We start from the raw sequence: 26527 nt of genomic DNA, 5'->3' as shown, positions 1-26527 counted from the left end.
GTTTATCCTAAGGAAACAATTAGATAATGGCACAGTGATGTGTGCTAGGATATCCAGGGTAATGTTATTTATAGTAGCAAATTACTGAAAACAAGCGAGGTGTCTATCAAAGGAAGGACTAGTCCACAAATTATGGCAAATCCACAAATGATGACTCAGATACATAAGTCCTGCCTCTTTTGAAGCTAACTGGGCTGGCTCTGTATTGAAACATGATGCTAAGATGCTTCTTTCAATGCAGACAGCATGAGACTGATCTCCAAATTTAAGATCTGGAAACTCCGAAGATTAAAAATAGACCAAGAAAGAAAGTTTAAAACTCACAAACCTAAAAATAAATCTTAGATGACGAGGCATTCTCCAGGAGGGGGGTGGATTTGCTTTTATTTCCCGTGGTACTCTTCTCTCTCCTCCTCCTCTTCTTTCTGCTACTGTCATCCTAAACCGGGTCATCCCCTAGTACTATCCAAGTCCTGTATAATCACCTGGCTTAAATTAAATTCTAACCTTCACTTCTGTGGTTTATGTGGTCACTGACTCTCTCCCAAAAATAAAAGCTATCATTCAGCAACCTGCTATTTATTCTCAGTTACTGAATATCATAATTTTACAAACCTTAGCAATGATAGTGCTTGGACCGACTCTTCATTCTCCCAGGTTTAAAACATTGCTATTTGGGGAAATTATATTCTACTTGATAGATGTTCTCTCAAAGTGGCTAACCATGGCCAGCTCTGAATCACAGACCCTGACTTGCAACCAGTCTGTCTTAACAGAGTGGTCGTCGAGAGATAAGCATCTCTTTCAGCTCTGGAGGGCACCAGTGCCTTCCTAGCTGGATGCACTACCGTGCCACACGCCACTCAGCCGCTTCCCAGCTCCAACCGTTGAATTAGGAAATGGCTGACAGCAAGCCTCATGCATTAAGACAGTGGCTCTCAAACTGAGGCAGGCTTCAGAATCACCTGGAAGGCTTGTTAAAACACAGTTTGCAGCACCTCAAACCAGACTGATTCAATAGTCTGGGGTAGGCCAAGAGTTTATCTTTCTAACAAATTCCCACATAATACCTAGGTTACTGGTCTAGGAACCATATTTTTCAAACTGAGAACAAACTGCATAAAAGCAATGAAAACTGGCTAGGTGATTGTCCCACAAAGAAGGGGTTTGCCAAACTTTACTTCTGGCGTTAGAAGTTAGGCTGAAGATACAACTTTCAACATTTTGCCCTATAGTGCACTCAAGATTACTAATTATGGAGCAGATTCTACTCACTGCCTCAAGAGGAAGCAGCTTGGAAACAGTTCCTTCCTAATCTCTTTATTTAAGAGCAAAATGAAATAAACAAAACAATTTTGAAAAATTAGCCTGTGTCACTACTGCTTCTTAAAAATGTCTAAGCAAGTCTCAGGAAAGCCTATGGTAGCAGAATAAAACATTTTCACTGATTCTTTTTTAAAAGACTGTTGGATTTCAAACTAACCACAAAGCTAAAGTCATCAAGATATAGTGGTCCTGGCAGAAGGATAAACATACAGATCTGTATACAGAAACATAGAAGACCAGAACGGAAAATCCAGAAATAAAGCCATACATTTATGGTTGATTGATTTTTTTGACAAGGGTGCCAAGACAATTAAATGGGGGTGGGGTGGGGAGAATAGTCTTATCACAAATGGCACACGGACAACTGGATATAACATGAAGTTAGACCCCCCACTTCAAACCATATACAAAAATTACTCAAAATGGCTAGAAGACCTAAAAGTAGAAGCTAAAACTATTACATAAATGAAACAAATATAACATTGAAATCAATAAGGTCTGAGTTGGGGAAAAAAGAAAAGAACCCATAAAGAGTAAATCTTTATGACCTTAGGTTAGGCAAAAGCCTTTTTAGACATGACACCAAAACATAAGCAGCAGAATAATTTAACTTCTTCAAAATTAAGAACTATTGTGTTTCAAAAGACAGCATCAAGAAAGTGAAAAGAAAACCACTGAATGGAGACTGCATTTTCAAGTCATGTCTGATAAGAGATTTATACTCAGACTACATCAAGAACTTTCACAACTCAACAATAAAAAAGACAAATAATGCAACTGAAAAATGGGCAAAGGGTGTGAATAAACATTTCTCCAAAGAAGATATACAGATGGCCAATAAACACATGAAAAGATGCTCAACACTGTTATCCATTAGTGAAAAGCAAATAAAACTCACAACTTATTTATACCATTTCATACCCACTGGGATGACTATAATCAAAAACACAGATAATAACAAGGTTTGGTGAGGATGTGGAGAATTAGAACTCTCATACACTGCTGGTGAGAATTTAAATCATAGAACCATTTTTGAAAACAGTTTCATCAACATGATAAACATGGCGTTACCATATCACCCCCCAATTCTACTCCTAGGTAGAGGCCCAAGAGAACTGAAAACATGATTCCACACAAGAATGCGTATACAGCGTTCATAGAGGTATTACTCATAATAGACAAAAAGCATAAATAACCCAAATGTCCATCAACTGAAGAATGAATTAACAAAATATTGTATATCCATAGAATAGAATATTACTCAGCAATAAAAAGGAAAGGCGTACTGACAGACATTACAACGTGATCAATGTCTTGAAAACATTATGCTAAAGTAAAAAACTCAGTCATAAAAACCACATATTATTGAACTTCATATAATTCTATTTATATAAAATGTCTAGAATAGGCAAACCTATAGTGACAGAAAGTAGATTACAGATTATCTGGGGCTTGGAGCAAGTGGAGTAGATAAGTGGGAGAGAAATGCTAATGGGTACGGTGTTTCTTTTTGGCAAAATATTTTTAAACTTTGTGGTAATGGTTTCACAACTCTGGGTACATACTAAAAACTATACACTTTGAAGGGGAATTGTATATCATTAAGTTACATTTCAGTACAACTGTTAATGGAGAAGGTGATGGCACCCCACTTCAGCGCTCTTGCCTGGAAAATCCCATGGATGGAGGAGCCTGGTAGGCTGCAGTCCATGGGGTCGCTAAGAGTCGGACAGGACTGAGCGACTTCACTTTCACTTTTCAACTTTCCTGCATTGGAGAAGGAAATGGCAACCCACTCCAGTGTTCTTCCCTGGAGAATCCCAGGGACAGGGGAGCCTGGTGGGCTGCCGTCTATGGGGTCGCACAGAGTCAGACATGACTGAAGCGACTTAGCAACAGTAGCAGCACAACTGTTAAAATAAAGGGCAGTTGGAAAGGAACTCATGTTTTCCTTAAGGGGAGCTGGTTCTGATGGAAATGAACCTTAAACTAAAAGGGTCTTGGTGTCCTAGGAAGGGAAGCAGAAGAAAGAAGAAGGGATCGATGTATATAGCAAAGTATCTTAACAGAGAAAGACACAAGAGGTTCTTAGTCTTATAGAACTGGCTCTGTATAGAGATCTAGACATAGCATAGTTTCTAACACTTTGGATGAGCCAGAAGGAAAGGTAAAGAAAATCTGGCATCATTTGATTTTTTAACTTTTACACATTAAAGCTCTATATTAACACAAGTTTTTTATACAGACCTAAGTCTTGGAAATTGGGCAAAGGATGAAAACCATTTTTAAGTCATTAAACTTACCACTCGGCTGAAGTAGTCATCTAAAACTTCCACAAAGTTATGGATGAATTCATAAATTGCCATCTCGTTCTGAAATAAAAAAGGAATGGTGTAAATAATTTCAGTGTGATGTATGGGGAAAAGAGACATGGAGCCGCCCCGTCAGCAGCCAGGTTTTAGAGCATTTGGCTTGGTAAACAGATACTGTGAGTAAAGTACCTTCCTATCAACAAATATTCAGAATAATTCTAGGACTTATTTGTTTAAAAGAAGCTTATCAACAGGGGAAATGTAGAAAACCTTAACCTCTAAGATTTTTTGAAAAGTCCGTGATGACTCTATCTGCATCGAAACTAGATTGAGTCTAGTGATTAGAACTTTGAGGTTTACTCCCTGACTTCAAGACCAATGAACGGCTAAAGCCAGTTGGTTTTTTCCTTCAGGGTCTTCATGTTGTCACTTTTCTATCTGTAGAAGATGGGGAACTGTTTCAAAGTTTGGTGCATGGATGAAAAACAATCAACTGAGATTTCCATGGCCACAGGGGCTATTGATCTGAGACTGACATTTCTGAAAAGGCGAACTACACCTGCTGAGATGTAATCACAGCGTGTTCACATTCACAGTCTGCTCTGGCTTCTGTCATGCCAGCCGAGGTTGAACACCACAACTGTCTGGCCTCTACCCTTGGCTTGGTGGCCCCCCTGTGCCACACGGAACGAGAGCAGGAAACTGGCACTGCTTAGGGTCCAGGAAGGCATTCTGTGGTCTCATGCTTCTTCACAAGCTGCTCATCTAATCCAAGAAAAATCCTAGTTTCTCTCTTCCACATAGCTTTCCCAGCCTTGACAAAAACCCAATACCCTTAAAACAAAGAACAAACAAACAAAACAATATCCTTCCAGAGTCAAGATGATGCTCGTGGAGGTAAGTGGGGAAGAAAATGTCAATTTAAAGAAGAATAAAAAGCAGACTGTTATTCCTAATTTTCTTATATTTTCCATAAGCTCTTCTATTATCTTACCTCGGTGTCATTAACTCCAACCACAATGAAGAGAGCTGCGTACTGCCGGTATATCAGCTTAAAGTCCTTATATTCAATGAAAGAACACTAGACAAAAACACAATTAGATATTAATTCCTAAGGTTGACAGGGATTTCTTCAAAATGGCGTGCATAATTCTAGGTTCTGATCTGAGTATCTGTCAACACATTCCTAGAAATACACAACACTAAGATGTTACACAGGGCTTCCCAGGTGGCACCAGTGGTGAGGAACCTGCCCGCTAGTGCAGGAGACGTAAGTGACAGGAGTTAGGTGCCTGGGTTGGAAATATCCCCTGGAGGAGGGCATGGCAACCCATTTGAGGAAATCTTGTCTGGATAATCTCCATGGAGAGAGAAGCCTAGCGACCTACAGTCCATGGGTTTGCAAAGAGTTGGAACATGGCTGAGCGACTAAGCACAGCACAGCACAGGCTCTTTTTAAAAATTATTTAAAGATGGTTTTTATGTGACAGATACTAAACAAAAATCATCCATTATAAATAGTGCTTTATAAGAATTAATAAATAACTTACCACTATTGACTAGTGGAGAAAACAACTCACTTCCCATTCATCTCTCCCCTCATGTCATTATATAAAGAGGGAGAGGAAGATGCTGGGTGGATAGGAATTCAACCAGCAGGATGAAGGTACAGTGTTGCCCTTCCTTCAGACTTTTCTTGACCAAACGTGATTAAGAACTGTATCACTTTTTGCACTGGGATATGTTGCTCTATGACATTCAGATATACTTGGGAATGAAGCTTCAAGGTTTTTTTTTTTGACCACACTGTGTGGCATGCAGGATCTTAGTTCCCTGACCATGGATCAAAACCATGGGCATGGCAATGAAAGGGAAGAGTACTAACCACTGCTGCTGCTGCTGCTAAGTCACATCATTTGTGTCTGACTCTGTGCGACCCCATAGACGACAGCCTACCAGGCCCCCCCGTCCCTGGGATTCTCTAGGCAAGAACATTGGAGTGGGGTGCCATTTCCTTCTCCAATGCATGAAAGTGAAAAGTGAAAGTGAAGTCGCTCAGTCATGTCTGACTCAGCGACCCCATGGACTGCAGCCTCCCAGGCTCCTCCATCCATGGGATTTTCCAGGCAAGAGTACTGGAGTGGGGTGCCGTTGCCTTCTCTGCCTAACCACTGCACTGCCAGGGAATTCCTGAAGCTGCAAGCTTTGATTATGGCGTTTTTTCCATGGGAAGCCATTCAACAATCTATATAATGGAAGGGTTTGAGGCTTTTATTTGCAATTAGGATAAAAACCATTAAATCCAGGACCATTCTACAGCTTTAGGTTCACTGCAGAGCCAGTATAATTCTGCTCAGACAGATCTTTCAAGGAATCACTTCCTATTTGAAAGAACTGAGAAACATTTTTCAAAGCCTCTCAGGAGTTTCCGACATTCAGAAAAAAAGTATCAAAGCACCTTTGTGGATAAAATAAAAATGAAGCTGAGACTGTGTTACTTTTGGGTTCCCTTTAAGATCTAAGGTAATTTAGAATGCTTCAAAAGGATCTAATGGTATACTCATTCCAAAGCATATATTTCAGAGGGTAACCTATCAGTGAAAATGACGTTTGAAATTGTGGAGTGCCTGCATTGTATAGAAAGATTCAAACAGAAATGCTTCTTCAGCCTGTTTACCCTTACTTAAAGTCTATGGCTATTAACACAGTTCTTTAATAGTTTCAGTTTCCTTTTGACAACTACATAAAGCAGTGTGTGCCATGGCAGGCCAAAGCAGTAATTCAAAGAGGACTCTGAGATGTTCCGACTGGAAAATCAATTTAGAAGCCAAGGGAAACACAGTATCTATGCGTCACTTCTGAGCACTGATGTACCTTAATATTTTATGACTTACCAGTGACTCCTACAAGCAGCCTTTCTACATAGTCAGTGAAATGGAGAAATGGCAAATTAATGGGTGATTTATATAGGCTTTCTGATTTTGCCTTAGTTTGCTCCATGATTTCCAAAGGATTCCAAGTTTAGGGCCTGGACTAAGTAATTCTCCAATTAAAATCCCTTGTAAAAGTAGGCTCCGTTTTTTAAATTTCCATTTAGTATTATTTTAATGATTCAATTTAACCTCAATTTTGGCAGAATGGATCGATTAGTTATTTCACATGCATTTGCCAATTTTCATTTCTCTCATCTATATAATAAGACAAGTTCAAATCAAGTTTGTTTTGTTTTTAAATTACTTGTTCCAGTTTTATGTTGGTGGTAAATTTATAAAAATGATAAGCAGAATAAAAAACACCCCACTCCACTCGAGAATCATTATTATCCTCTGGCACAAAGTGGGTCTTGAGTGTCTCCCTCTATCCTGGTCATTTGACCTCATCTTTTGGCTTAAAGAAAGCCATCTGCTACAGGCACTCCTGAGAGTTCCAAGGGCTCAGTTCTCATGAACAAAAAAAGAAGGTATGTCTATTAGCAGGAGTAAATTTGCCACTTCCATAGTGCAATGAGACAAATATGCTGACCTAAATACGAACCCAAGACTTTCCCTGGTTTTCTTTGCTTTTATTTTCCTTAAGGGGATGTAAAGAGAGCTGTGCGCCAGTCTTCATTTCACTTCATTTGTTATTTTCTCTAATAGCTATTGAAAGAATGGGGTTCAAAGAAAACGATGGCCCTTGAGACTCAGTAATAACAAATCTGCCACACTGAGTTGGATGCAGAGATGAAAGAGAGAATCAGACTTACTTGTTCATTGGATCGAGAGAGACAGCTCTTTATGACTTCTGTTTCCAGAAGCGTACGCTTATTAATCTCCACATGTTCATAGTACTTAGAAAGTCGGGTCTGCCCTTGTTTATTCACCATGAGGAAAAACTTAATCATTTTTTTTCCTCTAGCCACTATTTTTCCAAGTATAATTCAAAAGATATGGCAAGGGGTGGCTGTAACCAGAACCTGAAGTACAAAAAGAACAACAGAAAGACAAGATCAAATTCCTCAAGAATCGTATTAAATGTGTTCCACAGATAAACCAGAAAATGTCTTCTGATAACATTGGTCTTCACTCCTGTGAACTAAATGAGGTTTTAATAAATAAATTTTCATTAGTTATCCTCCAAAAACATTTTTGAGTATCCACAGTGCTTCTACTCATATTCATTCCATTGTTTCATCAATCTTCTTGGGTGCCAACTACGTGTCAAGCACCAGAAAGAGATTATGGAGATGAAGAAGTAATGATTTCTGATCTTCCGATCGTGACACCTAGCGAAGGTGCTGGGCAGGTAAGTAAGTAACAGCATCAGAAAGTGGTAAGTTTTACTGGGACAGGCAAACTTCTCTGGTGCACAAAAGGGAAGGGCAAGGAGCATCACCGGAGAGTTGGGAACGGCTTCCCAGAGAGGGGCATTTAAGCAAGACTTGAAGAATGACCCAGAGGGAGTGACTCTGGGGCACAGAAATTAGGGGAATGAAAGCTCTGGGAAAGTTCACTTTGGTTGCAGGTCAAGGGGCAGGAAGAATGGTCATAGGAAGCTGAGCTGCTCACATAAGATAAAATTGGCTTTAGAAGTGATGCTAAGGAATATGAACTTATTCTATGGACAGTGGCGACAGGATCTGTACTGAAGTTCTTCTTTTGTTAGTGCTGGGAGCCACAATAACATCAATTATTTGTCAAAGTCCTCAAACAAGGTCCTACAACAAGTCCTACGAGGTCCTGTACTGAGCAGTTTACATACATTATTTAGTTCTCACAATTTTCTGCAGCAGGGACTTCTGTCATTCCCATTTCAAAGATAAGAAAATTGAATTCTATGGATGTTATGGCACCCAGCATCCCTGGATGACTGTGTGTCAGGGATGAGACACAGCTCAGAGGACAAGACAGACCCCTAACACTCCTACTCCTAGGGGTTCATGCTCGCGGTTTTATTTCCAACTCAGCTATAATGCAGCTCATGTTCATTGTTCTTATACTTAACTAGTTTTCCAAATAATCAGTGCAGAAGCACACAATATTGACCAATGGCCAGTTCCTTCATCACGAGCATCAGAGCTGTCTCATCTAAAGCCAATACCATAGTATCATATTCACATTTTGCAATATCTTTGAAAATCAGTGCAAAAGACTAAGGTTAAGCGTAGTTAGTACTTAAGTGAAATTTTAAAAACTGGAATAATTTTACAGAAGAGTTGCAACAGATTATAATACTTGAACTAAGTTATATATTATATTTTTGCCCTCCCAGCTCATCTCTCGTATCCTAAACCCTGACACACAGGTGGTTATCTCAAAACAATTCCAAACATTAAGAGCAGGTTAGAACCAGATCCAGGCTGGCAAAGCTTGGGGCTGCTGCATTCACACAGAACAGGATGCCATCTAGACCGGCTCAGCTGGGGACTTGACAGAAGGGCCGGGGAAGGGGGGGTGTGCTACGGTCATTCACTCTCTTTTCCAGGAAGATAAACTCACTACTGCAGGTGGGATTGCAACATCCTCTGTGTTATTTAATCATCTGGCAGTAAGTGCTGCTTTTATTCTCCCTACAAATGACTGCCAGTAAATTATGGCAGATGACTAATAAATTACGATTACCATCCTTTCTTTTACTCCCTTTCAGCAAAGTTATTTTAAAACCATCTTTACAAAAGTTAGAAATATACCCTGGATTCCAATTGCTGGGTAAATGACAAAAAAAAAAATATTGTCTCAAAGGTACTTATGACCAAACCTTCGCCTTGAAATGCCCTAGCTGCATTAAGTGGTAAAATGAGATGTAAAATGACCCCACTAAGATGCTACACCAAGGGATCAAATTGGTTTCTACCTTGTAAGCACACCATTCCTTCCCACTGACTTCAAGAGAAAGGGTGCCCAACAAGGACGCACTGAACTGACACTCATTAGCACGCAAGATTTGAAAATAGCAGCCGAAGGCATCTAAAGACTGAAATACATCATTTTTTTTTTTTGCACGCTCATAAACAATTACACAATTTACAACTGTAGGATTACACAGTGGTAATAAAGTGGACAAGCAAAACTGTAAACTATTTGTATTATAAAATATACAACACCAAAATATACATCGCAGAGACTTGGAGATAGGTACATGTTTGAGAACTGAAGATGAATGACTTAAGCACCTACCCTGGTTACTAATTATGAGGGAGGAGGGAGATTAAGTAACTATGAAACCAGGGTAGGGCAATAAGAAGGAATATGCTTAGACAAGTGCTGGGAGTGGTCAGGGGGCAGGGATGAACTTCCTCTCTTAATAATCTTTGCCTTCAACAACACACAGGCTGGGGAAGAGGTTCTGACTGCCAAGAAGTTACGCGATGCTACACCCAAGAACCTGTGTGAATGTACATGAAAAATCAAGGAAGAATAAAGAAAGGAAACTTTACTGGGAAAGACATTACAGAGAGTGCTAGCATGCCTACAGGGCAAGGTTAGGGGAGGTTGGTAGAGTCACAGCAGAATAGGAGCCCCTACATGATGTAAACAATGCTTAGAGAGAAGAGAGGCTGGAAGGATGGAAGTAAATATTGAATTGAGCACAGTTTTTATATGTCTGATGATGTATTTCTGGGAGCTAGAACTGGAAGAATCTTTATAGTTGCCATCTCCAAAGACGATAAACACATTTCAACTTGGGTGCCAACTGTGATTAACTGTACTAAGTGCTCCGAGCACTGTGCTGGGAAGGATTCTGAAGCTGTTTTCAGGTTCTGAACAAAACGATGTCATGAATAATTAGTAATGTCAGCTGTGGGTTAGGAAACAGGGTGTGGCAACATACGTACCTTGTATCTGTCATCTCTGATGTGCCCTCCCTTTATGGGAAAACCAGTAACCTAAGATGTAGCGAGAAGTCCTGAATTCTGCTCTCTTGACTCATAATATGATGCTGCCTTTAATTTATCATGTTGCCTCTATCTCACTCGGTGTATTAGTGTCATTAAATGTTCATTTAAGCTTAATAAGCATCAACTTCAGGTAGCTGTGGGAATGATCAACTCAACATTATCTTTTCTAAAGCTGCTGCACAATTAATTTGGAAAATACCAAACAATTCACTACTTGAAAACAGTAGAGCAGGAATTTTCTAGAAACAAAGATGATATTTGATGATGGCTCTCCTGGAGAAGGAAATGGCAACCCATTCCAGTATTCTTACCTGGAGAACCCCATGGACAGAGGAGTCTGGCAGGCTATAGCCATGGGGTTGCAAAGAGTCAGACATGAAACTTCACAACTGAACAATAACATCCTTTCGAGCTCTAAATGCTTTCTATGTGCCCCAGAATCACAATATTGTAAAACACACACACACACTCAGGTAATATCAGACAAAAACTTTTTTCTGGCCCCATGAAAGTGACTGAAATAAAATCTCTCAAGTTAAAAAGCCAATTTCTACTCCCCAAAATTATATAGTATTCACAGAGTGTAATAGTCAAAAGCATGAACTAACTAGACAGAACATGACTGGCTCTGCTACTTATTAGCCTTGTGATTCTGGGCAAATTACTTAATCTTCCCGTACTCAATCTGAAGTACAATGGGAATAATATTAGCACTATTAGACCTTCTAGGCTGTGAGCAGTAGTTAGTATATGTAACATTCTTGGAACAGTGTTTGGCAGTTGGCATCAAGTGAGTGCTACGTAAGTTTGGGCACACATCATTATGATAATATATCACCTTTTCCTGAGACAAGCCTTTCTTGGCTATCCCAATCTCTCTTTCTAACCACAAAATGTTGGCTATCTTTTCTTTTAAACCATCACTGCATTTTACAAAATCGGTCACCCTAAATAGTCACTATTCAATTACATTCTGAGTTCCCCTACCAGACCAATGAGTTTCACTTTCTTGTGATATATTTTACATTATGACATACTTTACATATATGGGCAGAAGTTCATAAAACAATACTTGCTCACACTTTGTGGACTGTACTCTATCTTCCATGACATTTCATTGTGTAAAAAAAAAAAATGCAGTTGTGGGGAGTTTGGATTACATAGACATGGATTTTTTTCAAAACTCACCAAATGTAAAGACTTACTGTTTATTATATACAAATTTTACATAAAAAGAAACTAATGCTCTAGTTAATGATACATATGCTGAGGTATTTGGGGGAAATGTATTGATGTCTATAATTTACTTTGTTTTATTTGGGGGGGCATGCTGTGTGGCTTGAGGGATCTCAGTTCCCTGACCAGGGAGTGAACCCGGGGCTACTGCAGAGAAAGCCCACAACCCTAACCACGAGGCCACCAGGAAACTCCCTATAATTTACACCAAAAAACTAAGATAAATTAATGGATGGGTTGATAGATGGATAGACAGTTAGGTGTATGATAAAGTAAGTATAGTTGGCCCTCTAGATCTGTGGTTTCTGTATCCACATATTCAACCAACCACAGATTGAAAGTATTTGGGAAAAAAATTCTAGTAAGTTACAAAAAACAAAACTTGAATATGCTGTGCAATGGCAACTATTTACATAGCATTTACATTGTACCAGGTATTATAAGTAATTTAGAGCTATTTCTAGATTACTTTAAATTATTTTAAAGTATACGAAGGATGTATATAGGTTGTATGCAAACATGACACCATTTTACATAAGGAACCTGAGCATTCACAGATTTTGGTATGTATGGGAGCCCTGGAACCAATCCCCCATAGATACTGAGGTATGGATGAAATAGTAAAAGATAAATGGTAGAATGGAGTGGCAAGTATATGAGAAATCACTGTGAAATTCTTTTCAACTTTGCAGTATATTTGAATATTGTCATAATAAAATATTGAGGAAAAAATGCTAGCTGTGGTCCACTGATGTCTTTCAGTTAAATAGATTTTATTTTTTACAACAGTTTTAGATTCACAGAAAAAATTTCAACACAAAGTGTTCTCATATACTCCACAAAGAGTTTCCCCTATTATCAACATTTTAGTTAGTACGGTACATCAGTTCAGTTCAGTCGCTCAGTCGTGTCCGACTCTTTGTGACCCCATGGTCTTCAGCACGCCAAGCCTCCCTGTCCATCACCAACTCCCAGAGTCTACCCAAACACATGTCCATTGAGTCGGTGATGCCATCCAACCTTCTCATCCTTTGTCATCCTCTTCTCCTCCCGCCTTCAATCTTTGCTAGCATCAGGGTCTTTTCAAATGAGTCAGCTCTTCACATCAAGTGGCCAAAGTATTGGAGTTTCAGCTTCAACATCAGTCCTTCCAATGAACACCCAGGACTGATCTTTAGGATGGACTGGTTGGATCTCCTTGCAGTCCAAGGGATTCTCAAGAGTCTTCTCCAACACCACAGTTCAAAAGCATCAATTCTTCGGCGCTCAGCTTTCTTTATAGTCCATCCATACATGATGGGGGAGCCTATTGGGCTGCCGTCTATGGGGTCACACGGAGTCGGACACGACTGAAGTGTCTTAGCAGCAGCAGCAGCATACATGACTACTGGAAAAACCTTGACGAGACAGACCTTTGTTGGCAAAGTAATGTCTCTGCCTTTTAAAATGCTGTCTAGGTTGGTCGTAACTTTCTTATATTACAATTAATGAAATTGATACGTTATTATTAACTGAAGTTTATACTTTATTCAGATCTCCCCATGGCATGTGGGAAGTTCCTAGATCAGGGATTGAACCTGTTTCCCCTGCATTGGCAGGCAAATTCTTAACTACTGGACCACAGGGAAGTCCAAGAGATGTATTTTTGAATGCATCAAAAGGACTTCCTGTTGAACTTTCCTGTAGGTACAGTGGATAAGCATCTGCCCGTCAATGCAAGGGACATGGGTTGGATCCCAGGTCCATGAAGATCCCACATGCCACAGAGCAACTAAGCCCTCACGCCACCACTACTGAGTCCACGCTCCAGAGCCCACCAGCTGCGACTAGTGAAGCCCACGCATCTAGAGCTCATGCTCCACAAGAGAAGGCACTGCAATGAGAAACCGGTGCACTGCAACAAAGAGCAGTTAGAGCCTCACTCACCGCAGTTAGAGAGCCTGTGCACAGCAAGAAGACCCAGCACAGGCCAAAAAAAGAGAGAGACCTCCTGTTGAACCAATCTAGCTTAGGCCTTTCCGGGTCTTTGTCCCATTGGCCCAGTGCCTTGGCTCCCTTTCCCGCTCTGGGCTCAGTTCTTAATGAAATGGTTTGAATGTCTATAATCTTCTACCACTTGATCTTTGGTATCTGCCCTTTGGCTATAACTCCAAGGGCCTTTGGCACTCAGTCCTTGCACTGTCAACTGAGAATAATAACTAACTTACAAAGTAGTGGCAAGGATTAAATGAAGTAATAATATAGTTCTTGTAAAATATTTAGCACGCTGACTTCTTTTATTTCCTTCCTTTATGTGTGTTAAATTAGAAAAAAGTGCTGATAAGGTTATATAAGGAGACAGATATGTGTGTGTATACATATATATATAAGTGATCTCTTAATTTGTTATTAATTGGAAAAGACCCTGATGCTGGTAAAGATTACAGGAAGGAAGAGAAGGGGACAACAGAGGATGAGATGGTTGGATGGCATCACCAACTCAATAGACTACTCTGGGAGTAGTGAAGGACAAGAAAGCCTGGCCTGCTGCAGTCCATGGGGTTGCAAAGAGTTGGCCATGACTTGGCATGAACAACACCACAATTAACTTGTAAGTCTTCTATATTGTAACCTGGTAGAATACAACAAAAAGAATCATGAAAATGATTCTACTTTTCAACTCAAGCATTTTAGTCTTGGGGATCTATCCTAAGGTGTAATTAAAAATCCATATGCATGAAAAAGTTTAAAGCAATATCATTTACAGTAGTGAAAAATGAAACAAGCCCAGATACTACAAACTAAGAATCATGTTAAATGAATACTAACTAGGTGTCCTTTTACTATTAAAATAAATATGCAGATTATGAGATGAGTGAGAAAATATGGACAACATAATGTTAAGTCACAAAAGCAGAACACCAAATTTATACCCATATGATTAAAACTATGTAGAAGGAACATCTGAATAAAGATTAAAAAGGCCAGACAGAAACCATGCAAAAACAATAAGAAATAAAACAAACAAGAACAAAAAAAACCCAAAAATAAAAAGGTACCAAACAGATGAACCTTAAAAACACTGTGCTAAACTGAAAGAAGCTGTCACAAAGAGGACACAGTCTATTTATATGAAATGTCCAGAGCAGGCAAATCTACAGAGACAGAAAGTAGATAAAGGGTTGCCAGGGGATGTAGGCTTGAAGGGTGAGTTCTGAGAAACGTGGGGTCATGGTGATGGTTGCACAAATATATGAGTACATTAAAAGAATTGAATAATATACTGTAAATGGATGTTCTTTATGCTATGTGAATTATATCACAATAAACGTGCTAAGAAGAGCCAGACTGATACATCAGACAATGTGGAAGAGCTTCCAATAGCCAAAACTAGAAAGATGTGACTAGCAAATAACATAGTACTGGATTATAACTCAAATCTATAAAATAAGTATACACGAGTGCCTGCATGCGAGTTCAGTCACTTAGTCGTATCCATCCAACTCTTTGTGACCCCATGGACTGTAGCCTGACAGGCTCTCCTGTCTATGCAATTTTCCAGGCAAGAATACCGGAGTGGGCTGCCATTTCCTTCCTCAGGGGATCTTTCTGACCTAGGAACTGAACCCACATCTCCTGCATTGGCAGGAGCATTCTTTACCACTATGCCACCTGGGAAGCCCCATACATGAGTACAGACTGATTTAAATAAATAAATGGGACAGAAGAATCCCAAATATATATTTTGATACTGAGCTATGGAATGAGGTTTGTGACATTGTACAGGAGACAGGGATCAAGACCATCCCCATGGAAAAGAAATGCAAAAAAGCAAAATGGCTGTCTGGGGAGGCCTTACAAATAGCTGTGAAAAGAAGAGAAGCGAAAAGCAAAGGAGAAAAGGAAAGATATAAACATCTGAATGCAGAGTTCCAAAGAATAGCAAGCAGAGATTAAGAAAGCCTTCTTCAGCGATCAATGCAAAGAAATAGAGGAAAACAACAGAATGGGAAAGACTAGAGATCTCTTCAAGAAAATCAGAGATACCAAAGGAACATTTCATGCAAAGATGAGCTCGATAAAGGACAGAAATGGTATGGACCTAACAAAAGCAGAAGATATTAAAAAGAGATGGCAAGAATACACAGAACTGTACAAAAAAGATTTTCACGACCCAGATAATCACGATGGTGTGATCACTGACATAGAGCCAGACATCCTGGAATGTGAAGTCAAGTGGGCCTTAGAAAGCATCACTACGAACAAAGCTAGTGGAGGTGATGGAATTCCAGTTGAGCTGTTCCAAATCCTGAAAGATGATGCTGTGAAAGTGCTGCACTCAATATGCCAGCAAATTTGGAAAACTCAGCAGTGGCCACAGGACTGGAAAAGGTCAGTTTTCATTCCAATCCCAAAGAAAGGCAATGCCAAAAGAATGCTCAAACTACCGCACAATTGCACTCATCTCACACGCTAGTAAAGTAATGCTCAAAATTCTCCAAGCCAGGCTTCAGCAATATGTGAACCGTGAGCTTCCTGATGTTCAAGCTGGTTTTAGAAAAGGCAGAGGAACCAGAGATCAAATTGCCAACATCCGCTGGATCATGGAAAAAGCAAGAGAGTTCCAGAAAAACATCTATTTCTGCTTTCTTGACTATGCCAAAGCCTTTGACTGTGTGGATCACAAGAAACTGTGGAAAATTCTGAAAGAGATGGGAATACCAGACCACCTGACCTGCCTCTTGAGAAATCTGTATGCAGGTCCGGAAGCAACAGTTAGAACCGGACATGGAACAACAGACTGGTTCCAAATAGGAAAAGGAGTTAGTCAAGGCTGTATATTGTCACCCAGTTTATTTAACTTATATGCAGCGTACATCATGAGAAACGCTGGACTGGAAGAAACACAAACTGGAATCAAGATTGCCGGGAGAAATATCAATAACCTCAGATATGCAGATGACACCACCCTTATGGCAGAAAGTGAAGAGGAACTAAAAAGCCTCTTGATGAAGGTGAAAATCGAGAGTAAAAAAGTTGGCTTAACTCTCAACATTCAGAAAACGAAGATCATGGCATCCAGTCCCATCACTTCATGGGAAATAGATGAGGAAACAGTGGAAACAGTGTCAGACTTTATTTTTTTGGGCTCCAAAATCACTGCAGATGGTGACTGCAGCCATGAAATTAAAAGACGCTTACTCCTTGGAAGGAAAGTTATGACCAACCTAGATAGCATATTCAAAAGCAGAGACGTTACTTTGCCAACAAAGGTTCGTCTAGTCAAGGCTATGGTTTTTCCTGTGGTCATGTGTGGATGTGAGAGTTGGACTGTGAAGAAGGCTGAGCGCCGAAGAATTGATGCTTTTGAACTGTGGTGTTGGAGAAGACTCTTGAGAGTCCCTTGGACTGCAAGGAGATCCAACCAGTCCATTCTGAAGGAGATGGGCCCTGGGATTTCTTTGGAAGGAATGATGCTAAAGCTGAAACTCCAGTACTTTGGCCACCTCATGCGAAGAGTTGACTCATTGGAAAAGACTCTGATGCTGGGAGGGATTGGGGGCAGGAGGAGAAGGGGACGACAGAGGATGAGATGGCTGGATGGCATCACTGACTTGATGGACATGAGTCTCAGTGAACTCCAGGAGTTGGTGATGGACAGGGAGGCCTGGCGTGCTGCGGTTGATTGATCTGATCTGACTGCTGGAGGTGGAGCTTAATTCCCCGCCCCATCTCCCATCCATTTGAGAGTGAGCTAAACCCAGTGATTCACTTTCAAAAAACAGAAGATGGGAATGGAAACTAGTAACTTTAGGAACTTCCCTGGCAGTCCAGTGCTTAAGACTTCACCTTCTAATCCAGGGGGTGTGTGTTCGATCCCTGGTTGGGGAGCTAAGATCCCACATGCCTTGCAGTCAAAACACCAAAACATAAAATAGAAGCTATATTGTAACAAATTCACTAAAAGCCTTAAAAGAAAAAAAAAGTATCTTTACAGTGGAAAACCTGGCACACACTGCAAGTAATGAAGGCTAAATCATCAATGAGGTCATATTCCTCCACCATATGATATGGTGAGAATGCTTCATCTCTGTGATATTCTTTCCTAAACCCATAATCCATTCTAATGATGAGAAAATACAACAAATCCACATTAGAGGACGTTTTAAAAAATATCTGAGTTATACTCCTCCAAACAGTCAAGATCATGAAGAACAAAGAAGGCAGGAGGACCTGTCACAGGTCAGAGAAGATTAAGGAGATAATGACTACAATGCAATATGGTATCCTGCAGGGGCTCACAGAACACAGAAGGACATTGATGAAAAACATTGATGAAAAAAGGACACTGATGAACAGCCTGAGTCTGTTTAATAATAATGCTACCTATGTTGTTTTTTTATGACAAATGTACCACAGTAACACAAGACTATAACACTGGGGAAGATAGGTGAGGCTATACAGAAATTCTCTGTAATATCTTTGCAACTTTTTCATAAATTAAAATTTATTGTAAATATAGGAGGTTCCCTTGTAGCCTAGTGGCTAGGCTATCCAGGATCTTCTGTGTTTCCATACACATTTTTAAATTATTTGTTCCAGTTCTGTGAAAAATGCCACAGGTATTTTGATAGGACTTGCACTGAATCAGTAGATTGCCTTCGGTAGTATGGTCATTTTAACAATATCGATTCCTCCCATCCAAGAACACAATGTATCTTCCTATCTCTTTGTGTCATCTTCAGTTCCTTTTGTCAGTGTCCGCTGGTTTTCCAAGTACAAGTCTTTTACCTCTTAGGTAGGTTTATCCCTACGTATTTTATTCTTTTTGTGCCTTGTGGCTTGTGGGATCTTAGCTCCCCAACCAAGGATGGAACCCACAGGCACCTCCAGTGAAAGGGCAGTGGACTGACAGGGAATTTTCATGTGATGATTAATGGGATTGTTTCCTTAATTTCTCCTTCTTATAGTTCACTGTCAGTGTTTAGGAATGTAACAGATTTCTGTGTACTAATTTTGTATCATGCATAAATATTATAACTCCTATGGAAAACAACTTGGAATTTTCTTTAAAAAAGTTAAACATGAACTTACCATATTATCCAGAAATTCTACTTCTCAATATATACTGAAGAGAAATGAAAACATATATCCATAAAAATTACTTGTACATGAATGTTCATAAAAGCATTGCACTTAATAGACAAAAAATAGGAACAAACTAAATGTCCACCAGCTAATGAATGGATTAAAAGAAATGTGGTATATCTACAGACAGGGGAAACCTATTCGATAACAATACTGCTGTGCTATTAATACAAAATGGATGAACCTTTAAAACATTACATTAAATGAAAGAAGCCAGATGCAAAATACTATTGCACAAAGTCTATTAATACGAAATGCCCAGAAAATGCTAATCTATAGAGATAGAAAGCATATTAGTAGTTACCTAGGGCCAGGAGAGAAAATTTTGGGGGAAAACAAAGATGGGGTTCCTTTTCAGGATGATGAAAATCTTCAAAATCTGGATTTAATTGCATGGTAATATCTACACAGCTTTGTAAATTTACTAAACTTATATATATGCACATGTATATTATACAAAGTTCAGGGCTCCTATAATAAGGATGAAAGGAAGCAGTTAAATTAAATCTGGATGGTAGAATTAGGGGCAATTTTAGTTCTCCATCCTTACTTTGCCTTTTTCCCTAAGTTTTAAGACATATCTTACTTAATGTGTTACAAATAAAAAGAGTTTGTTTAAAAAATGTTGAGCTGCATTATATATTTTTACAAAATTAGCCAACTCAAAACTAAAAGTTTAATAATGAAGCTATTGTTTCATTTACTGTGGCATTTCTAAATGCCATACTTCTTTAAAATACATACTGTTTTTCAAAATTGATGTGCTGAGAGCATCTAATCAGTATGGCCTAACCCAGGAAAAACATACATAGCAAGTGCTAAATACTATTTGCCACACCATGTTTTTTCATTCCATAGGTCTCCAAGTTATTTAGCTGTTGCTGAATTTCTCCATCCGAGGAAACAATACTGGTCAGTAGCAGATTTGCATCTAATTTGGAGCACCTCCCTTGGAATTCATATTCCTTTTTTTTTTTTATAAATATTGATTGTTTTCCAATATAACCACAAAGAACAAGTGGAATTTGAAATTAAAAACACAATACCATTTACATCGGTGGTGGTTTACTTGCTCAGTGGTGTCCGACTCTTGAGACTCCATGGACTGTAGCCCGCCAGGCTCCTCTGTCCATGGGATTTCCTAGGCAAGAATACTGGAGTGGGTTGCCATTTCCTTCTCCTATATATTCTTTTTTAATACACTGAAACAGCTTGTTTCTTTGCTTACTGGAATTCTATGATAATTCAGTTTTCTCATCTACCAACTGGGTAATAAAGACAGCTGCTTCACAGGCTTTTTTGTAAGGACTTAAAGAGATGAAGGAAACGTAAAGCACAGAATCCCCCTTTTCCCTCCTCAAGACTTCTTCCCCAGTGTAGGTTGCATAGTCTTCCTCCTGAAGTTCTAAGACTATGGAAATCTGCCTTCAAGAAATCCATCACCATCTGCTTTTCTTTCCATCCATTCTCCTCCTTGTTCCCTATCTCTCTCTAAACCTCTCCTTTATGATTTAGAATGCATGTTCCAGCAGCTTCAGCTGAAACTTTCACTTTCTGCTAAATCCATGGGTCACTCAAGAAATATTTCAACCACATGTAACTTATTTTGCTTGCAGGCTGCTATTTTACTTAAGTAGTTTTAAAATCATTAAAATATTTTAAAGTGTTAAATTCCAATCAAATTCAGGATTTGTGGGAACCCTGAAACTGACAATTTTGCAGAAAAATTATGAAAGTACTTTGAGAATAAACCTTAATAGTCTGGTCTACCATTTTTCTGGTAGTATCTGAAAATTTTCTAAAGCTTCATGTGACCCTCAAATCTTGATCTAAAGCCATATTGGTAAATTGATCAAAAAGTCTTATCAGAATTTCCCTGGTGGTCCAGTGGTTATGACTCTGCACTTCCACTGCAGTGGGCACAGGCTCAATCCCTGTTAGAGGAACTAAGATCCTGCCTGCCCTGCAGCATGGCCCAAAAAAAAAAAAAAGTCTCATTGAATTCTGGTTTAAGAATTTAAAATCCAAATAAGCATGGTTTTTTGTACATAAACATCATTAATCCTTAGGAAAATGCAAATTAAAACCACAACAAGAGACCACTTCACACGCATTTAAAACACATACATAAATAAAACTGAGACAAGCTGAAAGTTTCACGAAAAAGGACAGATGTTGTATTTTTGGAGATGTTCAAGTATCAGACTTTCTATCCTAAATCAAGGGGTATCTTTACAGCAATGTGATTGAAGCAAGGGAGAAAAGCCATATTTCAAAAACTAAGGATGAAGACTTTATATACTATAAATAGACCATTACATTGTCCGTTTGAAAGTCCTTGTTTTATTTTTATTCATTAGTCATGTGTGTGTGTGTGGAGTAGGGGATGGAGGAATTGAGAACAGACTGTTAGTCATTTGCCAGGGAGGTGCTATCAGATCTGGTGGTAGTGGGAGCTGCGAAGTTTAAGGAAACAAAATGCTAAAGGCTGGAGATCATAGTCTGTTCTTGTGGTTGTTATCTTACCTTCCACTCTTCTTAGAATAGAAAAGTTGCTTTCAGGTAAGTAACCGGACTCAACCTTCCCATTACTACACAAAATGGAGTAACAACAGGCATCTTTCAAAATCAAAATAAACATTTTTCTTCTAAAATTATATTCTTTTCAGCTTTAATGTTCAGGGTAACTTATTCTGAAATTTAAAATAACTTTAAAAAAGGGAACTAGATGTTTACTTTGACAAAACATGGGCATGGGCTAGAAATAGTGAAGAGGTACTTCTGGTAGTTAATCTTATTCCAAATTGTTTGGTTAAAATCAGCCACGCAAATTAAGTATTTGTGCTTAGCAACTAAAAATCCTCATAGAATTTTTTGATTAATAAAGACATTTAATATCTTAATTTCAGAGAGGAGGCAAAGGTCTAGGGGTCTTATAGATAGGCTCCTTCCAGGATTTGATACTGTAATGTAACAATGTGTCAGTAAGGAGGAACTCCAGCAGGCTGAAGTAGGATTCAGATCAGATCAGATCAGATCAGTCGCTCAGTCATGTCCGACTCTTTACGACCCCATGAATCACAGCACGCCAGGCCTCCCTGTCCATCACCAACTCCCGGAGTTCACTCAGACTCACGTCCATCGAGTCAGTGATGCCATCCAGCCATCTCATCCTCTGTCATCCCCTTCTCCTCCTGCCCCCAATCCCTCCCAGCATCAGAGTCTTTTCCAATGAGTCAACTCTTCGCATGAGGTGGCCAAAGTACTGGAGTTTCAGCTTTAGCATCATTCCTTCCAAAGAAATCCCAGGGCTAATCTCCTTCAGAATGGACTGGTTGGATCTCCTTGCAGTCCAAGGGACTCTCAAGAGTCTTCTCCAACACCACAGTTCAAAAGCATCAATTCTTCGGCGCTCAGCCTTCTTCACAGTCCAACTCTCACATTCATACATGACCACAGGAAAAACCATAGCCTTGACTAGACGGACCTTTGTTGGCAAAGTAATGTCTCTGCTTTTGAATATGCTATCTAGGTTGGTCATAACTTTCCTTCCAAGGAGTAAGCGTCTTTTAATTTCATGGCTGCAGTCACCATCTGCAGTGATTTTGGAGCCCAGAAAAATAAAGTCTGACACTGTTTCCACCGTTTCCCCATCTATTTCCCATGAAGTGGTGGGACCGGATGCCATGATCTTCGTTTTCTGAATGTTGAGTTTTAAGCCAACTTTTTCACTCTCCACTTTCACTTTCATCAAGAGGCTTTTGAGTTCCTCTTCACTTTCTGCCATAAGGGTGGTGTCATCTGCATATCTGAGGTTATTGATATTTCTCCCAGCAATCTTGATTTCAGCTTGTGTTTCTTACAGTCCAGCGTTTCTCATGATGTACTCTGCATATAAGTTAAATAAGCAGGGTGACAATATACAGCCTTGACGAACTCCTTTTCCTATTTGGAACCAGTCTGTTGTTCCATGTCCGGTTCTAACTGTTGCTTCCGGACCTGCATACAGATTTCTCAAGAGGCAGGTCAGGTGGTCTGGTATTCCCGTCTCTTTCAGAATTTTCCACAGTTTCTTGTGATCCACACAGTCAAAGGCTTTGGCATAGTCAAGAAAGCAGAAATAGATGTTTTTCTGGAACTCTCTTGCTTTTTCCATGATCCAGCGGATGTTGGCAATTTGATCTCTGGTTCCTCTGCCTTTTCTAAAACCAGCTTGAACATCAGGAAGTTCACGGTTCACATATTGCTGAAGCCTGGCTTGGAGAATTTTGAGCATTACTTTACTAGCGTGTGAGATGAGTGCAATTGTGCGGTAGTTTGAGCATTCTTTTGGCATTGCCTTTCTTTGGGATTGGAATGAAAACTGACCTTTTCCAGTCCTGTGGCCACTGCTGAGTTTTCCAAATTTGCTGGCATATTGAGTGCAGCACTTTCACAGCATCATCTTTCAGGATTTGGAATACTATGTATTATTTTCCACTCCCATAAAATGGTGTATCAAGTTATTTCTCAGATTGGAAATACTTCTAACAAGATGTTCTGCATTTTGATAAACTTAACTCTGCATTTCTTAAATTAGGTTTGTTAAACCTTGTTAAACATCTGATTTCCAATGAAAACTGAGAAAGACATACGCAGATAGACTATTCTTGCACATTTTTCCCTCTCTCAAATAGTTCTGTGTTAGGGTTCAAGTGATAAGTGTGTAAGTACCCTTACAAGGTCAAATACAATGTTACATATTTTAAATTTAGATCAAACTAAAGGACTTGAGAATTAAATTTTGATTTGCTGATGGCTCCTACAGTTTTATGTCAAAAAAGAAACAAACAAATAAACAAAACCCCACTGGGACACTGAGGAATCTTACTTTATACAAATGTCTAATCAACTTTCCTGGCAGTCATATGTTCAGTGTCCCCTACGGGGACCCAGGTTCAATTCCTGATTAGGAAAATAGGATCCTACATGCCATGCAGCCAAAAAAAAAAAAAAAAAAAAAAAGGAAAGAAAAAAATGTCTATTAATAGTTCTTAATAGAACTTAATACAACTTAAGTCTATAAAGACAATTATAAATTAAAGTGCAAAATTCAAATTATGGAAAATGTTTCTATAAAATCATCACTCCATTAATTTATCTGCAATTAATTTGTTTCAACATTATAAAGTCTTTTACTCTAATGTTCACATTACGTGGGGGGAGCAAATTCGTAACAATGTGGATATTTTCCTTAAAAATATGTAAGAAAACAATACTATAAAACTACATTTGTACACTCACATTATTAAGATCTTAATTAAAGTGTGTCCTAAGTTAAAATGAAGCAGTATTAAAAGTTACATGAACATTTTTTAGTCCTAAGGATATGCTAGAGAATTATGGCTCCATTTTGCAGATAATCACTTTGAAAGAAACAATGAAACATAAAAATGGCTGTATTAAACTTAAATTTGCGGATCAGTTTACTCAACCAACAGAATCCATCTTTTTTGTTAGTTACATGGCCACAACTAACTCTAATTCAAGTAAGTAATTAATGCTCCCAATATTTGATGGTGGTCATGAAAGAACTCCACTGCTATAACCTGAGAGGCATTATTCACCCTTTCTGATAAAATGTGCTAATAACCCAATAAAACTACTCTTGAAGACAGATAATAATAATAGAAAACACTTACACAGAGTTTACCAATCAGACAAGTGCTATTTTGAATACTTTACCTATACTCATTTAATTCGCATAATAGCTTTATGAGTTAGGGAATGTTTTTATCTCCACTTCACAGACATGAAAACTTAGTCACTCGCCAAAGGTCACTAAGTAAATTGGCTGAGGAAGAACCCAATCATGTTAGCTGGGCTCCAGCATCTGTGTTCTCACTCACTGTTCTTTATCTCCAGGTTTGCCTCAAGACTCCAGTGATTCAGTGACAGCTATTATTGTGACCATGGACACGCAATTTCACTCCCCATTCACTACTGTAAATCAAGTTCTACCCAGTTATATCTTCTATTCAAAAGCTCTCACTGGTTAATATGCATATCTTGGCAGTTTTCATCTTGACTCCAGAGCATATCACAAAAGGTGTAATTCTAACAGACAATTTGTTCTTAGTTGATCTCAACATGCAGCTTAAAGTCTGAGAAGTGGCTCAACCAGATAATGTACAACTTTAAGACAGTAAAGCTCCTACTGCTGCATTTGTAACAGTGTGTTTAACATCTGTGATCAGACCTCAACTTCCAAAATTCTTCTGACTTATTCTCTTAGTGAGTTCAGCTAATCTCCCTTTCTACTTCCAATAAATAAAATATACCCAGCAAATGCTGTCCAGGGTAAGTTTGCAGACATGTATTTGAATTTAGTATCATTCTTGTTCAGATCAGATGTCAGGGTAAACAGAGAGCCTTTCAGGTGGCCTGCTTGGTGGCCCTTTACCCAGCGTCACTTTTTGCTTTTCTGAATTTCACAACAAAGTAGAGCAACATGGTATAGCTCCTGGCTAAAAATGTAAACAAGAGATTAAAGCTGTCAGATGAGAGCCTCCCAACTGTTTCCAATAGATATTCATACTTAGATTTATACTAGCTTATATCGCACATCTAAGACTTGGAAAAGTCACAGTTATTTTAATAGAAGTCAAATGAGCTATTTCAATAGCAGGAATCTGATAAATAAATGTAGGTCAACTAGCAGGCAACTTAAACTTTGAAGAGTAGATAGTGCAGAGTGCAGAGAAGTGAGGGAGAGCAAACAGCAGCAGAGCAGTTTTGGAAGTTCCTAGGATCTTCTCACAGAAAACAGTAAGAGCCAAGAAGAATGCAAAAAAAGAAAAACCTGTACAGTAACATCTTTACCAAAAACCAAGTGAAAAACATCCCCTGGAGCTCTGGAACACTATCTACTCTTAACACTAGAATGAGGAAACCACAGCTGTGCTATTTTAATGGCAGAAGTGGAGGTCTGAAAATGTGGTCTTGTTAAGGGTCAAAAGAGGCTTCCCAGGTGGCTAAGTGGTAAAGAATCCATCTGCCAATGCAGGAGATGGGGTTTCAATTCCTGGGTGGGGAAGATCAAGGAAATGGCAACCCACTCTAGTATTTTTGCCTGGACAGAGAAACCTGGACACTTTTTCCTTGGACAGAGGACCTTGGTGGGGCTACAAGTCCATGGGGTCACAAAGGAGTCAGACACAACTTAGCAACTAAACAATAACAACAGTCAAAATAGCCAAGGAGCCCAGTACCAAGTCACCATTGAAAGGAAGGGTGACCCCCCCCCTCCCCTGCTTGAAGTGGGAACCCCAGGAGAGAATCTGAGTACCACACTGACAACTTGGAGGATCTCTCTTGCCAATGGTGGTGGTGGTGGTTTAGTGCTAAGTCAAGTCCAACTCTTTGCAACCCCATGGACTGTAGCCCGCCAGGCCCCTCTCTCTATGGGATTTCCCAGGCAAGAATACTGAAGTGGGCCGCATTCCCTTTTCCAGGGGATCTTCCTGACCCAGGGATCATACCTACACCTCCTGCATTGCAGGCAGACTATCACTGAGCCACCAGGGAAGTTCCTCTTTTGCCAATGAGTTCAAGGAAAGGTCCCATCCAGGATCCTGGAGGCTCAGCAACATCCAGTGGAAGCTCTTTT

General features: G+C 39.4%; 1 protein-coding gene across 1 annotated transcript in view; it reads right to left on the bottom strand.

Moving 5' to 3' along the window:
- The window catches only part of AP4S1 (adaptor related protein complex 4 subunit sigma 1), a 51339-nt gene that overhangs the window by 13099 nt on the left and 11713 nt on the right, over positions 1–26527 (bottom strand). The window contains exons 3-5 of the mRNA XM_055556105.1: positions 7384–7593; positions 4633–4719; positions 3630–3698 (exon numbers count right to left, since the gene is read on the bottom strand). Of these exons, the coding sequence (XP_055412080.1) occupies positions 3630–3698; positions 4633–4719; positions 7384–7521 (294 nt within the window). The 5' untranslated portion in view covers positions 7522–7593. The remainder of the gene's footprint in view (positions 1–3629; positions 3699–4632; positions 4720–7383; positions 7594–26527) is intronic.

This window comes from Bubalus kerabau, chromosome 19, assembly GCF_029407905.1.
Source record: "Bubalus kerabau isolate K-KA32 ecotype Philippines breed swamp buffalo chromosome 19, PCC_UOA_SB_1v2, whole genome shotgun sequence".
Taxonomy (NCBI): domain Eukaryota; kingdom Metazoa; phylum Chordata; class Mammalia; order Artiodactyla; family Bovidae; genus Bubalus; species Bubalus kerabau.
Note: the sequence above shows the minus strand (reverse complement) of the source record. Positions and strands in the feature narration are given on the sequence as shown.